General features: G+C 35.2%; 1 protein-coding gene across 4 annotated transcripts; it reads left to right on the forward strand.

Annotated features, from left to right (window-relative positions):
* LOC109849822 (pathogenesis-related homeodomain protein) lies at window positions 1050–11703 on the forward strand. Of its 4 annotated transcripts, none has more exons than XM_020419708.1 (11): window positions 1050–1287; window positions 2052–2559; window positions 3593–3758; window positions 3880–3997; window positions 5521–5633; window positions 5749–6105; window positions 7353–7568; window positions 8022–8111; window positions 8942–8992; window positions 10668–10910; window positions 11041–11703. In XM_020419708.1, exons 2-11 carry the CDS (start codon window positions 2081–2083, stop codon window positions 11305–11307), a joined length of 2100 nt encoding a protein of 699 aa, XP_020275297.1. In that variant the 5' UTR covers window positions 1050–1287; window positions 2052–2080; the 3' UTR covers window positions 11308–11703. The 4 variants fall into 4 exon arrangements, with proteins under 4 accessions (XP_020275297.1, XP_020275304.1, XP_020275311.1 ...); XM_020419715.1 differs by having other exon boundaries at window positions 1050–1269; XM_020419722.1 differs by lacking the exon at window positions 1050–1287 and having other exon boundaries at window positions 2052–2131; window positions 2200–2559.

Consider the following 17545-nt stretch of genomic DNA (forward strand, 5'->3'; position numbering starts at 1 on the left):
GAGGTTGAGAACCCAAAAAAATGACAATATCAACTAATATCGTTTTATGAAATCAGGCTTAGTATACTTTTGAAAGTTTAGGAGGATTACTCCTCAATGCTCACATGGCTTGTGTAAAACCAACTAAAGTATAGGGGGTATTGTAAAATTTGCCTTCCCAGTTATAGATCGCTTTTATTGCATAATACAGGCTTCATATTTAGATTGAGACAGTGGACATAAATTTAACTATGTTTTCAATTCTAACGGTAACTAATTTTTGATAAAAGTTAATAAAAGCTCAGCTAATTTGTCCAATGATGAATTGGTGCAGATTCGAGTCTTAAGTACGTGCTTTGTAGTTGTCCCATAAATAATGGAAAAACAATTCCACACCCAAAAAAAAGAGTAAAGAAAAGAATCAAACAATTCTCAATAGTTATTGGAAAAGTGACGTTTTTTTTTTTTGTTTTTCCCCTTGAAATCAAATAGGATTTTAAACATTTGTACACCTTTAATGACACAATTACAAATAAAAAATCATCGTACTTTAGAGGAGAATTTTATTGTAAGAAGTTCTATCCGGTCACCTAGAAATGATCCCACTAACCATGAAATATTTTATTATAAAATTCTAACTTATTCTGATGTGTCGTCACATTTTGAGGGGGGAAAATCACTTGAATCCTCCAAATAGTTTCCTTTGGAACTAAAAAAAAATTGTTTTCGAGGGAAGAGCTTCCACCCCTAATGAGATACGCCCTAAGACATAATGGATTGCTAATGATATTAAAACTAATTGATCCATTTATATATCGAGAATTTTTTTTCGACTTTTATGGCTCTAATCGGGGAGAGACCTTTTTTCCCCCTCTTTAAAGTGATTTTGATAATGTAAACTGACATCCTTTCTATCAGGAAACACGAGAATAAAATATAAACGAAATTGTGGACTAAAAAAGAAAATTTTGCAAGCAATTATTTATCCATAATTAATTAGCAATTTAAGAAAGTTACTATTTTCAAAACCCATGTTATTGGCCATTTATCCCTCCCAAATCCCCAACTAATCGCCCCCACTAATTCCTACCCAATAGAAGTTGGAGGACCGTCCACTCTCCTTCGATTACTACGTCCTCTGCGAATAGCCCTAAAAAAATTCTTTAGGGTTTCGAGAATCTCTCTCAAGATCAAGAGAGGCAGAGGGCAATGCTATCAGTCGCAGTTCAATCCCGAAGAAATTAGGGGTATTAGGGTTTCTGACAAGGATTCCGACTGAATCTCGTCAAGGTGCGATCCTGCTTCAAGGTACAAGATTCAATTTCTATTACATTTCAAGAAAAGCTGTGTTCTTGAAATGATAGAATGAGGATTTGGTGTATTGACATATTTGAAATTTTCGTGGTTTTTTCTGTTCTTCAAATTTTCACCATGTATGAATCTCAATGGTGATGGAAAACTAATGGTCAGCGGAAGAGTCAACATCAAAGTTGAACAAAACTAGGGATTGTTACCATTAGTAGAATAAAGGCTTAATCTTGACCTTTTTTTAAGAAACTGATGTTATTCTTTTTGAAGATGGAAGAAGAAAAGAAAAAGGAAATAAAAGGAGAGAGGCTGGACGCTTGATAGAGATCTGTGTTGCAATGTTGGGCAGAGACATTGAAGTTTAATATGAAATGGCTTTAACATTTTCATTAAATTTTTGTTTTGGACAAATTGAGATGCAATTCTGCATGGAACCCCTTTTGGTCTATTTATTTATTTTTACGATGCAGTTCTGCATGGAACCCCTTTTGGGCAGAGACATCAAAGTTTAATATGCAATGGCTTTAGCATTTTCATTAAATTCTTGTTTTGGACAATTTAAGATGCAATTCTGCATGGAATCCCTTCTGTTTTTTTTTGGGACTCTATAATTTACCCCTTTTCTTTTTATGAGATCACTCTTTTTTTGCCTCAAAAACTTTGTTTTCAATCTGTTTGCTTTCATTTTACATCTTAAAGTATCCTGATTGATGTCTATATGTATTATCATCTGACATTCTGAGTCATTGATTTACAAAATACAGGGGAGATATTGTAAGATAGCACATAAACCATGGGAGAGAATGTAATATGCTACTCCTCCAGAAATAACCTTCTCAAGGAGGTAAGCTCAAAGTTGAGTCCTTCACCAAAAAACAGGATCATTCACAAAATTTCGAAGAAATTATGCAGATACAAATTGAATTCCTGCACAAAAAGACGAGGAACAAAGGAGAACACTACAATTGCGAAAATGATTGAAAATCTACGGAAAAACTCTGCTGGTGGTTCTGCTAGATCTCAAAATTCTTTAAAGCTTGCAAGAAAGAAAACTTATTGTTTGAATGACACAAAGAATTGCAAGAATGGGTCATGTGATGGCGCAATTGGAACAACGGATAGGAGGAAAAGGCAGAAAAGGAAGAAGAAGAGGAACATTGTACGAGATGAAGCTTCTTATCTACAAAGAAGAGCAAGGTACCTGTTGATCAAAATGAAATTGGAGCTCAACCTCATTGATGCATACTCAGCAGATGGTTGGAAAGGCCAGAGGTATGCATACTTTTTTAATTAAGAAGGTAAAAGACATGATGGAAAATTCTGACAGAATACAAGCATAATTCATTATGTGTATTTGGATTGTTTACGATTAGGTTGTTTATGAATATGCTGCATTGTTGCTCCCAATATTTTTGAATGCAATCAAAGGCTGTATTAGCAGTCAGCTTTAGTTTTTTACTACTTTAGAAGTTTTTTACTACTTTGGAAAGGTTGATATCATTTAATTTACTTACGGCTTATTCCTTGCATCCTCTATCATCAGATGTACCTGTCATCTTTAGTAGTATATTGTTTTTGTTTTCTCTTTCTATGTCGTGGTCTTGTTGTTGCGTGCATTCTAACAACCCTTCTGCATCTGTGATGTCATCTGCACAAGTAAACTATTTTATGCACTTAGCATCCTATAATCTTCCCTTCTGGCTTTACTTAATTTTTTTTATGAAGTACATACATTCAGGTCTGGGCTTTAGCCATCACTGTGTACCTCCTTAAAATTCTGACTACTTTATGATTGTTTAATATGGATGAGAATACAAGCTAGCAGTTGCAGGAATTGTTAGGAATTGGAGCACCTATGTTTAGTTTTATGGATAGGATGATATTTTATTGGGTTACTTTCAGAAAACACCCATGAACTCTGGGCCTTTTGCAGAAAATTGCTATAAGCTTTTAAATTTTGAGAAAAACAGCCGAGAACTTTGAAGCGTGCCACAAATCCCCACAGAAGCTTTCATTTTTCCCCCACTGGACCTCTCAAAATGACTATTGTTAAAATGCATAAATACCCTTTTCAAATGAACCATCTGATCACTACTTTTAAGTTCTAATTAACCCCCTAATTAAATTAAATTCTAATTAGTGAGAGAAAAAGAGGGGTGGGAGGCGACGGGAGTGGCCAAGTACGAGGTGGTCTAGGAGGGTGGGAGGGAACAAATGTTTTGATGATGCTTTGCTCTGGATGCGCCATTGAAGAATCTAGCTGAAAATTAATTGAGGTTAATTGTTTTACAACACTTATCTACAGCAAGGAAAAGATCAAGCCCGAAAAGGAGTTGCAAAGAGCTGAGAAGCAAATATTGAAATGTAAACTTGGTATTAGGGATACAATTTGCCAGCTGGACTTGCTGAGCTCGGAAGGACGCATTGCAGACTCTCATATGTCTCCAGATGGATCGGTTTTCCATGAACATGTATGTCGGCCACCATTTTGTTGTTTTTATATTCAAAATAATCTCCTAAACGCACAACCAGCAAGGTTTAAAATTATTTATACTTCACTTTTCATATTCACATTTTGTATTCAACTGTTAGATCTTCTGTGCAAAATGTAAATTGCGGGAAGCTTTTCCAGATAATGACATCATACTATGTGACGGGACTTGCAATTGTGCTTTCCATCAGAAATGTCTGGAGCCTCCACTAGAGAAAAGTAGGTGTTTTTTGCACTTCTATATCCATTGCTACTCTTATTTTCGTCCAGTTCTATGAGAAAGTGCTACAAAAGGGTTTCTTATTAAATCTCGATAGTTTTTAAGTCTAGTGTGTTAAGATCTGGATTTATTAGATAGTATAAGTTTGTAGTAGAATTTCGTTTCTTCTGGCTAGATGACATGTGCTTGTCTTAGTTTTCTTTTTCCACAGTTTACACATTTAGGTAGTTTAGCTGCACATCACCTGTTAATGCAAACTGACATTCTTAAATATGTCAATAATAGTAGACCTCGTAATGATTTGTTTGTTGAAGTCTTTCAAGGTTCTGCTAAAGGAAAGTCTATAAACATTTACATAGCATTGTCTCTTTGATTTTTTTTAAAATCTAAATCTTCATGCAACTTGATGCTCTGCATCCACCCTCCCTTGTTGCCTTGAAACAACATCCATCAAACATAAGCAAATGGTAGACTAAAATAGAAATAAAATAGGATGTCGGTAGTGATGATGAGTTGTGTAGAACAGACGGGCTGTTTTGTGAGAGGAAGATGTTTTAGTTTTGTATCTGATCCACCCTCCCTTGTTGCGTTGCAACTACATCCTCCAAACATAAGCAAATGGTCGACTAAAATAGAAACAAAATAGTTGTTGGTACTTGGTAGTCATGATGAGTGCTATAGAACAGACTGGCTGTTTTGTGAGAGGAAGATGTTTTAGTTTTGTATATGATCCTTGCAAAAAAGAGGAGAGGAAAGGACAACTGTTGTCAGTGAGGCTAGGAAGATGATCCAACAGTACCAATGCAGGAGGTAGTGATTTACTTGTGCGAAGTGACATAATGGAAGCTGATATGTTTTTAGAGTGCCTATAACTATTTAGAGTAAGCATACCCTGACCCTGTTTTAGTTGGAAATGTTTAACAGATAGCATGATTAAATAGAGGAGATCAAACAATTCAGTAACACTCTGGAAGGAGATGTAGTTCGATTATTAATAATAAATATCGTCTTACCTACTCGGTGCCAAACTTAAAGTTTGTCTCACAATAACGAACTAATTCGGAGCTTGTTTTGGGTTTTGTATTCGACCATACTAAAACCTTGTACATTGAACTTATTTAACTATTGATGGTCCAGATAAAGTTCAATTGATCTATTCGTCCAAATGCTTTGAGCTGAAGCCATTACTCAGTGTTTTTATCTAAATCAGCATGTTACATGAATGCAAATCTTGTTTCTGTATACTTCATGACTTTATTTCTTCCTGTTTGTAGGATTTGATTGTCACTTTAAAAAATTCTCTGGCCTGCTATCTGCTTTCTTTGTTATATCACTTTTGCTTCTTGCCAGCACTCAGGTAGTGCTGTTTTTCCCCCTTCTCTTCTTTTTTTTGCTGTCACAAATGTTGTTGGTACCTCTTCGTTAGAAGGGGAGTCACTCTTCTTTGGAAAGGGGAATGTTCAGATAGTTGGTATGATGTAAAGCAATACTATTTATGGAACTGATGATAGTCTTATCTCAGTTCCTCCTGCAGCGCAAGGATGGCTATGCAGATTTTGTGAGTGCAAGGAGGAAATTCTAGAAACTATCAATGCTCACATAGGTACCAGCTTCACTGTGAACAGTAGTTGGGAGGTTGGTAGGTCGCTGTTTGATGATAATTAATCAGTTACTTTTTGACATAAAGCTATCCTGTAGTGCAATCACTCCTATTTGCTCAAGTTCCTGTTTTATTTCTGCATCTTAATAGGATGTCTTTAAGGAAGCAACTACTGATCTCATCACTGAGAATACAGCTCTTAACGCTGATGAGGAGTGGCCATCAGATGATTCTAACGATGAAGATTATGACCCAGAATTAATTGAAAACAGCAACAGCAGAACAATTGAAGAGAGCATGTGTGATGATGCAAGTAGTTCGAGCAGCTTGCTTTGCTCATCTTCTGATGTAACAGATTATGAGAGGTTGGATGCTGAAAGTAAAAGCAAGAAATTGTCTGAAGCTGTTGATTCTATCATCAGCATTGATCCCGGTGAATGTAGCGATCATGAAATTATAAGCTTCCGCAGGCAGCGAAGAGAAGTAGATTATAAGAAACTTCATGATGTAAGTAGTGTGCAACAATGTGTTTGTTGTGTTAATTCATTTAGCTGCCGTAACGGTTTCTCTTTTCATTTCTTGCTAGGTTACTTTTTTTTCCACATTTGTTTTGCTATTATAGTGGTGTACCTACCATTATGCATAGGTGAACTAGATTTGCATATGAATCTGAATGAATTCATGACTGAATTTTATTTTTCTGTCTGTTATTCTTATACGCTTGGATTGCTCATTATTTCAGATAAAAGGAGAGGCTCAACAAGCATAAGTTTAATTTCTTTTTGACGACGTAATTATCTGGAAAAAAATTATCTAAGTAACTGCTTCTGCACTCTCTGTCATAGGGTGGAGGGAGAAAGAGCTAGTTTTTGCTGACTAGAAGTCGTGATATGGGCTTGTACATGAGTTTGATATTGAGATTCATGTTACATCTTAATTCTTTATCTTGAACTGAGAAAAAGGATATAGGTTCCCTGGACCGTCACCTTCTTCAATATCCGATAGAAATTTTTTTCTATAAATATGTTTATGTAAACATGTTTCTAGAAAATTTTCTCTATAAACATGTTTCTTTATTATTTCTATATCTCTATAAACTTGATTCTGGAAAGTTCTAAATTTAAATCAAAGACAGAGGCCTTACCATCATCAAGCAATGAAATCTTGGCAAATAACTGTTATGTTGGATCTTCCATTATTTATAAATATCTACTTTGAAGAACCTATTCAACTTAACATATTAGAGGTACTTCTTGGAGATGTGACAGGTTAAGTAATTAATTTTGGTTGTTGCAGATATTCTCAAGTAGTCAGTGGAGGTGATGTAGTATTTCACAAATTCTGATACACAATATATAAGTCCTCACCTTTTGTTCTGCAAGAAATTTGTCAAGTAAGGCAAAACCGTATACATCTGTCACCTCAAGATTTAACATTGTTACTTTAACCGATGAAAGGTTTTTCCTCTACTGTAGTCTGTGATCTTGTAAACCCATATTCAGAGATCTACAGTTCTGAGCTTTGGAGGCATATTTTGTAAACTCAGTAAATAAGAAAATTCACGCTCCATGGTATCATACCCCCAAAGGCCAAAAGTTCACCCAATCTTATATTATGTAGTTCTAAGACATCAATTTTTATATGCTATTTGTTAGTTCTGTCTTACTACTGCAAACATTTATCTTTAAACTAACTGACATTTCTCAGAAAGATGCTAAAGTATTGCGTTCATGTTGTTCATAATTATTTAATAGGAAATGTTTGGCAAGGAATCGAATGGCAAGGAACAACAGAGTGATGATGAAGATTGGTGTCCTCAAAGGAGGAAGCAAAGAAAGAGAGAATTGGATGCAGATTCTTTGATGGCTACTTCTGACAATGATGTTGAACGCCTTAACATGGTAGAACACAAAGATACTTCAGGTGGAAGGAGAAAGCAGCTTTTCAGGATTCCCCTTGATGCTGTTGAAGTAATCCCCGTTACTACTCAAACAAATTTTCTTTGGATTCTATCTTTTTTAAGGTTTAATTTGATTATTTCATCATTGGTGTTAGATGCAATGTGAAAGGCCATAATAGAGCATCTTAATGATATTGTCGCCTGTTATTTCTTTTCAACTTGGGATTTCCAAATTAAGGGTATGTAAGCCACATACATAGATTAAAGTAGCAAGATCGAAACTTTCCTTAAGAAACAGGATATGAACTCCTTGTAGATTTTAATGGGAATTGACACCTATACAGAATTGAATGGTACGGCAGATCCATAAACCTTAGCTAAATGAAACCGGTGCATGTCTGCTTAGTTTATTGGGTTGGGTTAACTGTCAGTATTATTATTAATTATTATTATCCTACTGTAGTTAATAGCTTCACGAGATAGTAATTAATTTGTTTACTTTCTCTCTTCTATGTGCATTTAGAAGCTTCGCCAAGTATTTTCCAAGAATGAACTTCCTTCTAGGGCTATCAGGGAGAACCTTGCAGTGGAATTGGGTATTTCATCTGAGAAGGTACAATGGCATTCTTCTTAAACTGCTGATTCTCTATCTTTAAGCTTATTATAGTTGCAGTGATCTTCCAGAATATCTTTTTTTAACTGCTACTTGGCCAGTTGATTTAGTCTTATAGACTTTAAGTTCTTTTAAGATGTTCCTGTGAATCGACCTTGAAAGAGAAAGAGGAGATGGTCTAACATGTTTTGATTAACAATAGGTTTTGATTAAGCACATAGCTTGGAGGTTGCCGCCTCTTTAGATATTATTTGGAAAGTGGAAGGATTATACCTGTTTTTGTGATGTTATTCATTGCAAAGCATAAGCAGGCACATGTATATTTTTATGCGTGCCTGTTTAAATTGGTAACATATTTTTTTAACATTGGGAACAATGAAATAGTACACTACTGTTTTGGATGATGTCGTTCATTGTAAAGAATAAACAGACTTATGTGTGCAGTTCTTCGTTTCCTGTAAGTGTACTATGTAATTATATGATAACATTACGAATGAGCATCTAAATGAATATAAAAATATACAAAATGAAATTCAATTGTGCTTCGAAGATATTATTAACTGCTTACAGTCACCTAACATAAATTATCTGCCAGTTCACTGAGGCCTCCGAGACGCGTCACATGTATGTAAAATTTTATTCTGAGCATTCTCATATGGCCTCATCCTCTTAGGAAAATAGTCTAGGTATAATGGATAACTATTTAGAACCTTCTGCCCTTTTCAGCCAACCTTTTGTTGTTTCCTGAGATCTAGCTATAATTTACTCTAAATCTTACCTCGACTTTCGTATTAATGACAGTCTCATGTATTCCCTGATTTTCCTTCCAGGTTAACAAGTGGTTCAAAAATGCCAGATATGCTGCTCTTAGAATCAGAAAGGTTATATATTATCCTTTGAAGGCCCCTTTTTTGTTTTCTGTTATTGGTCGAATTAAATATTGATGCTTCTTCTTTTTTGTTATTTGTGGAATTAAATATTGATGCTTCTTCTTTTTTGTTATTTGTGGAATTAAATATTGATGCTTCTTTTTTGTTATTTGTGGAATTAAATATTGATGCTTCTTCTTATATGATTAGCTATGGATCTTTGTTCTCTCAATTGCGATCAAAAGTGTTAGCCTCACAATTTGTATAGACCAAAAGTTCTAGATAATTATGATAGATTCATAGCATTTATTTTTTTCAAAATTTAATGATAGTATTGATTCTGTGCATTATGTGAACTGTCCGAAACAATGTGTCTTGTTGACTTGGCTTAACATTGTATCAAAGTAATGTTATTTTGTCATTTATGAATCTCAATTTACTCTTAAGGCATGGTAACCATTTTATGCATCTTAGCCTTTTCTTTGTTGTTTTTTGTTGAAACCTTTGCTACATAACAGTATATGCAGTTGAGCGAGTTGAAGGAGAAACCATATCCTAAGAAACTAATCTTATATCCTAAGAAACTAATCTTCAGTATATTAGTTCTCTCGTTTCTACCTAAAAGACTACTAAATTAGTGTATGTTCCCTGTTGTGCCTACGTAGCAGTTGCTATTCTCCTTTGCTCGTGCGTAAACTCAATCTGACCCATCACTGCCATCTCTTTTCTTTGTTCACCGCATACCTCGTCTATTTATTGAACATTTACTAGATAAGCTACAATACCAACAACTAATTGACTCATAGTTGCATGGAACCCGGTTCGTTCTAGTTCATGGGACGGGTACAGGAATGTTAAGCCATTCATTAGGAATTGGGTACGAGGGGTTAGGCATATATGGTACGAGAGGGAATGTGGTACGCTTTAGATTCGGTTCTTAAATGCTAGTTGACATCAGTAATGGTAAAAGAACATTGAGAATCATGTTGCAATTAAGATATGCATACTTTATTTGCTTAATTTCTTACATTTTTGTTGTTGTTTATTCTTTTAAAAAGATTTTTTTTTTCAAAATTTTAACTAGTTTGAATTCTAAATCATTTGCTGGAGTTGGTGAATCTGGTCGTGTTCCACGCGAAACTGGGATGATTGAACCAAGGTCGCGGTTCACTATAGCGTATTACGTTCCTGACTTCTATGCTCAAAAATCCTCCAGCCTACTCTAATATCACCTAATTATTTGTAACAAATCATGCTGCTCTTGATAAACAATTGCCAAACTACTGTGAAACGCTAGCCCACTACTGAGAGTAATTGAACTTAGAACTTTCCTGTTTTCTTTTTTCATCAGGTAGTCGGTTAGTGCTCATTATCCTGTGCTTACCATTCTCCAATTTTATTCCTTAATTACTACGCATTTCTGGATTCCCGATGTATTAGAGAATTAATGGTGTAATTTTAGTCTCAACATAAATTTATTTTAGCTTTAGTTTCTGAGAACCCAAACATTCAGAGAAACAATGGATGTTAGATTGCTCTTGTGGGTGTAATTTAGTCTCAACATAAGTAAATTATACCATGTTGATAGTATTTGTTCTTGATCAGTTTCGTGTTTTATTTCAGCATACGCTTTTATTATGCCAGTCTTTTTTCATATTCATGCTCAAACATTTAGAACCAACTACAGGCAGAAATGACCAATGAACCTCAGATTACTGATAACAGTGAAAGATCAATGAGCAAAGCTGGAAAGCAAACATTGGATGAAGAAGAATCCATGGACGATTCTTATCTGCTGCCATTATCATCCTTTCTTAAGATGCATAGAAATTCTAGAAAGATCCTTCATCGAAAGAATTCGTCAATCGCTACACCTTTGGAAAAGCAGCAGAAAGACACAGATAATGCACTGCCAACAGACAAAATTCAGGTACTAAATGCATCACATCCTCAACCAGATGAATCCTTTTCCTGATATTTGTTTTTTCTATTCGACAATGTTTCATTTTTTTCATGGTTCAGAATGTGATTAGATCTGTAATTTCTGGTCTTCGCTGCAGAAACCAAGAGTCCCTGTAGAGGAAACGTTCAACAGCAGCAGAACTGAACCTCAAGTAGATGAGAGCATTGAGAATGAGCAACTTTTCTCAGTGGAGATTGAGAGGTTGTTTAGTCTTGAAGAAAGGCTTCAGAACTTGAAGACAACATTGCTAACATGCAAAGGTGGCGATCAAGTTCGAAATACAGCTCATCTAAATGAACTGAATGTAGTTTATGTTCCAGTTGCTGAGGTGAAGGAGAAGTCAGCTAAGCATATTAACCGATGACATTCAGTTCTACATTGAGATTAACACAAGAAGTTATTTCTTGAATTAAGGAGCTGAAGTAACTGAGTGTAGTTTATGTTCCAGTTGCTGAGGTGAAGGAGAAGTCAGCTAAGCATATTAACCAATGGCGTTCAGTTCTACATCGAGATTAACACAAGAAGTTATTTCTTGAAGTAAGGAGCTGAATTCAAGGGGAGCTGATTATTCCGGAAGACATTGACATTGCACACTTACAAAGGCTAGTTACCTCCAAGAGTGTTGTATTCCTGAACTTGCTGCTGGCATGCGTACAGGAACAATTTTGTATACGCTAAACTGTTTGTACAGAAAAAGGTGTCTGCCTCCATCGATCAATTCAATGAAAATTGCTGTGGTTGAAAGGCCGTATTTGTTTGACTCGAGGGTTCCTGAACAATAGGTATCGTTCGCAATTACAGGACTGTTCGGTGTATATATTAGCCATTATTTCCTATCAATCTAAAGCAGATCGGGGTAGGGTGAGGGAAATTTGGCCTCCGTTGTTTAATCCAATGCGTTTGTGGCAGTGAGGTTCTAATGCTTGTTATCAGGCATTCGTCTAGGGACCTCACTTTGCTCCCTTTAAATCATTTGCAGGCGTTATTGAAGATCAAAATCTTAGGTGAAGGCCGTATAATTTAATTAGATTGCAACAATTCGTTCTTCAATTGATGGTGTATAGTATATTTCCACCTTTCAATTCAACAATAGGCAAAAGTCTATATATTCTGAAATAGACATTGAATGGGAGTGTTAAGACGTTGGTGTTCTGGAATGCATATTGTACACTTGCGTTGCGGGATTAAGTTGGGATGGAACTTATTTAACAAAAATTAAGCACATACTCTTCAACTGACATAATGCAAAGCCAACTCATTGTTTATAGGAGCAGCATTTGGGGAAAAGACATGCAATATTAACTCTACTCATATTATACAGACCGATACTATAACAATAAGTAAAAGTTGAAGAAACCATGTGTGTAATATTAATAAGAAAAAAAATCCAATGTAAACTTATTAGTTTAAAGCCATAGCAGAGGCTAAATACCTAAAAATGAGACAAGTTCAAATAATATAAACAGCATTCATAGCAGATCAAAAGTTGGGGGACAAGACTTGGAGTGCTAATCAATGAAAAGTTACTGTGCCTACAGTAAACATCTACCTGCTACAGTAATCATCAACCGGCCCACTAAATATTACTGTAGTAAACTATAGCAACAGTGCGCACCTACCACAAACTCACCTAGCTCTCCCTGACGTTAAGTTCTGATCATCCAAGTGTCTCCAATTAAGAGTGAAAAGAAAGAAAGAGGGAGAGAGAAAGAGAGAAAAATAAGAAGAGTTTCTCTTTGAAAAGAGAGATTGTAACTCCTAAGTTTTTCCTCATAGTGGATTCTTCTATCATTGCCAATAATTTTTACCCCAAACTCATTTAGGGGGTTTTTCACATAAATCTGTGTGTTTATTTTATTACTTCTGCTCTACTATTCGCTGGGACCTTACTCTATTGGGTACTGGGTTTGTCCCAACAAGTGGTATCAGAGCCTGACTTAGGGTGTGTGTATCTACTTATCGTATGTTTTGTGGCTGCCACCAAAGGTGGATCCTCCACATCAGAAAATAAGTTAGATTATCATTTACCATTTGAAGGCGACAAACACTATTCATGAGTACAGTACTGTTTATAAATACGGTACTATTCATAAGTAAAGTACTATTCACGGATACGATTACTGATCATAAATACAGTTACTGTTTACGTGAAATAATAAGAAGTTATTGTTAATGGTAGAAGGAATATCGGCTAAGTTCGAGATCGAGAAATTTAACGAGAGTAATTTCTCACCATGAAAGTTGAAGATAAGTTTTATCTTGAGAAAAGATAATTGCCTAGCAGCCATCGATGCAAGGCCAGATGACATCACAGATGATAAGAACCAGTCGAGCCCAAGTCTAATATATAAGAACCAATCGAGTCCGAGCTCCAAAAGTTTGAAGGTCAACTCGTGAGAGAAGACCACCGACTTGGCACTCGGAGTATATTACGGATAGTAATGTTGCATACTGTCTTCTAATAGAGGATGGAGAGCCATCAACTTTTCATGAAGCTATAAATAGCACAGTTACATCTTTGTGGATGACAGCAATGCAGGAAGAAATTAAAGCTCTCCATAAGAATAAGACTTGGGTATTTGTGTCACTACCACAAGGAAGGAAGGCTATTGGAAATAAATGAGTCTACAAGATCAAGCAAAATAGAGATGCAAGTGGAGCGATATCGTGCTAGATTGGTAATAAAAAGATATGCTCAGAAAGAATGTATTAAATTTAATAAAATATTTTCTCATGTAGTTCGACTTACAACAGTCTAAATAGTCCTGACTATGAGCTCTATAGTCTAAATAGTCCTGAATATGAGCGCTATATTTGACTTATATCTAGAGCAGCTAGATATGAAAACATCATGTCTTCATGGAGATCTTGAAGAAAAAATTTATATACTCTAACCAGAAGGTTTAGAAGAAAAAGGAAAAGAGAACTTGATTTGCATATTGAACAAATCTCCGTACAGTCTAAAGCAGCCGCCGAGATGTTGGTATAAGAGATTTGATTCATTCATCATGAGCCTTAGATACAACAGACTTAATTCAGACTCTTGTGTATATTTTAAAAGGTTTGGTGAAAATAACTTTGTTATCTTATTATTGTATGTTAACGACATGCTGGTTGCATACCCCAATAAAGATCGTATCAAAAAATTTAAAGGCACGGTTGGTTAGGGAATTTAAAATGAAGGATTTTGGATCTGTAAACAAGATTCTAGCGATGAAAATTTACCAATACAGAATTAATAGGAAGATTTGGCTTTCTCAAAAAAATTATTTAAAGAAAATCTTATGACGCTTTAACATGCTAGATTGTAAGTTAATTTCTACCTCACTTCCTGTTAATTTCAAGTTATCCTTTAGTATGAGTCCTAGTAGTAAATAAGAGAGGATGAAGATGTCTCGAGTATGCATCAGTAGTGGGAAGTCTAATATTCGCCATGATTTGTACAAGACCAGACATTGCACAAGCAGTGGGAGTGGTTAGTTAATACATGTCGAATCCTGGTAAAGAGTATTGGAATGTTGTAGAGATGATCCTAAGATATATTAAGGGAACCTCAAATGTTGCATTATATTATGGGGGATTAGATTTTATTGTCAATGGATATGTTGATTCTGATTATGCAGGTGATCGTGATAATAGCAAATCCACCACAGGCTATGTGTTTGCACTTGCTGGCGGAGCTGTAAGCTAGATTTTAAAACTACAGTCAGTTGTGGATACTTTAACAACAGAAGCAAAATATGTAGCAACTACACAAGCTAGTAAAAAGGCGATATGGTTGAAAATGGTGCTGGAGGAACTCAGACATGAACAAAAAAAGATTTCTCTATTTTGTGACAGTCAGGGTGCTTTACATTTAGCAAGAAATCCAGCCTTTTATTTAAAAACAAAACACATTCGAGTTCAGTACTACTTCGTTTGTGAGAAAGTGGAAGAAGGAACAATAAATATGCAGAAAATTCACACTAAAGATAACCTAGCAGATTTTTTAACAAAAGCAATCAATACTGCTAAATTTTTTTGGTGCCGGTTCTCTTGTGGTCTGTCGGAGACATGGACAACATGAAAATGACAAGATAGAAAGAATGATGTGAAAATATGATTGATACTCAATCAAATATTTAAGTGAAAGATTGATGGAAAGCTACTGTGTCTACAGTAAATACCTACCAGCTACAATAATCACCAACCACAGACCCATTAAATGTTACTGTAGCAGCACTGTAGCAACAGTTCACACCTACCACAATCTCACCTATATAGCGCTCTCCATGACGTTAAGTTCTGATCATCTCAGTGTCTCCAATTAAGAGTGAAAAGAAAGAAAGAGGGAAAGAGAAAGAGAGAAAAATAGAGAGGGTTTCTCCTTAAAAAGAGAGATTGTAACTCTTAAGTTTTTCCTCATAATAGATTCTTCTATCATTGCTCGTGGTTTTTACTCTAAATTCATTTAGAGGGTTTTTCACGTAAATCTGTGTGTTTATTTTATTATTTCTACTCTACTATTCGCTGGGACACTGTTCTATTGGATCCTAGGTTTGTCCCAACACTAATAACTCCGTTTACTCTGCTTGCATAATTTACATTCATTTAAAATACAACTGTTGGTATGCTCCCATACATCCAGTCTAAAAAAAAACTCCATTTCCTACTGCATTCACAAAATTTCTCACCTGTTATATCCTCAAACTGGTTATAATGAAGCATAGCGAGTATTTGGTAGTTGAATATTCGCTTGCTTGCTAGAGTCGGTTTGATTATACAACAAAAGGATGGTGATATTAATGTTAGCTTTAAATCCAATATATGAGCCAATATATTAAATAAATATGTATTATGTGCTATCAATCAAGGTTAGCTCATTAAAGTGATCTAATTTAGGATTTGGGTTTTTAATGCATAATTAAAGTATGAGCCTCCTATGGATAGAGACCAAAATATAATTATTAATTCTCTGATGGGCTGAATTGATAATTATGAATACCTTATATCAATTATAAATAGGATTGTGGTTCCCCAAATTTGTACGTACAATTTCTTTCTGATTTCTCATCTTTAGAAGGAGTAGGGTTTCTCTAAGGAGGATATATACGTACAAGATTTGGAAGATCTACATCTCAAAACTCAAGAATCACATCCTACTCCATGGATTCAGGTATGGTTCCGCATCTTCTTAATTATCTCAATAGTTTGACATAAACAATCTTGAAATTGATTAGGTTTCATCTCTTAAAGTAAATAAAGGTTCTTTTTGATCTAACAATTAAAGGACACCTTGCAAACTCTTCAAGGACAGATTAACAATTAAAGGACATCCATTTCCAGCTCCTACATGTCACATAAGAGATCATATCAAGAAGCTTCACAGAGGATATAGTATCAAATGACAGGACTTGGGGAAGATCATAGTAACTTGAAAACTACAAAAGTACCTGGAGCACCAAAAGGTATGCCAAGGACAGATAAAGAAGGAATTAAGTATAACAAAATTACATCCATAAAAAAAGGAACAAAAAAATTGCAGATATGCGCATGCCACACTTCATATATTAACTCTTCAGTCCGGATTAGTATATAACTAAAATATCTACGTTGAGCTGTCGACTTCTGCATGACCTGAAAGTTGAGTCTGATGATTAAATCGCATATAACACATTGTTTTTCTTTGTTTACAATAGTATATACATGTTAAACATTTAAAATATTCATTAGCAATCATAAACCGATGTTTCATACTCTAGATAGACATGAGGCGTTTGTGGAAAAACTAAGGAAGGAAGACACCAGCCTTAGCAACTGGCTCCACTACCCATTACACCTCACAAATAGTTGAAGATGCTGAAGACTTTCAACTCTTTATTTTCCTGTTGTAGTCGATATGAAGGTGTGCCCATCCAAAACTTTTTAAGGCAAAACAAATTTTTTTTGACCCTTATAATATCCATCGATATATTGATATCCATAAATCAATCTACAAACATGGGCACACCTGTTAAGAGTTCAGTTATCGACAGAATTTTCGTTAGATGCTAATAAATAACCATTCAAATAATAAAAGTAATTGCATTCGGAAGGACATCAACGCGAAGAAACGTTAGCTGTGCCACTTTCCACATACGATTCTAGCTCATATCTTTTCTGCTTTTGTGTGTATTTTCTCGGCATTGAATCCAGCTTTCTGACCATATATTTATGAGATGAAATGCTGAAGCGGTATGTATATACAAAAACAATAGCACATTTGAGAATTAATTATCAAGAAGAACCTAGAGCTTACATTGAGACTGACACATTCAGCAAGGTCCAGTTCCAAGTGTTCATTGAAATAGCGACAGCCTCTGCATAGGAAAACAAGACAGAAGGATCTCTCGTGAAATCATGGACATTAAAAAAAAAAGGAAGTTATCTCTGTCCAAAAAGGGGAATGGTGCTTCTGTGGAAAAATAAAACTAGAAAGTAAAGTGAATATTTATCTCTAACAATTTGAGAAGGAAACTCGAAAATTTAAGAACTAATCAAGGATATCAATGTTGACCTCCTCAAGAATAGATCTTTAATAGACTGATGTTTACTGCTAACGATCGAGGAAGAATATCGTTAGT

Source organism: Asparagus officinalis, chromosome 1, assembly GCF_001876935.1.
Source record: "Asparagus officinalis chromosome 1, Aspof.V1, whole genome shotgun sequence".
NCBI classification, from domain to species: domain Eukaryota; kingdom Viridiplantae; phylum Streptophyta; class Magnoliopsida; order Asparagales; family Asparagaceae; genus Asparagus; species Asparagus officinalis.

What these genes read in the sequence shown, in the direction of transcription:
- LOC109849822 (XM_020419708.1), top strand. Translation starts at nt 2,081, where the DNA reads ATGGGAGAGAATGTAATATGCTACTCCTCCAGAAATAACCTTCTCAAG. An exon ending in GATGGTTGGAAAGGCCAGAG is followed by an intron (nt 2,560 to 3,592) that starts GTATGCATACTT and finishes ACTTATCTACAG; the next exon opens with CAAGGAAAAGATCAAGCCCG. An exon ending in CTGCTCTTAGAATCAGAAAG is followed by an intron (nt 8,993 to 10,667) that starts GTTATATATTAT and finishes AACCAACTACAG; the next exon opens with GCAGAAATGACCAATGAACC.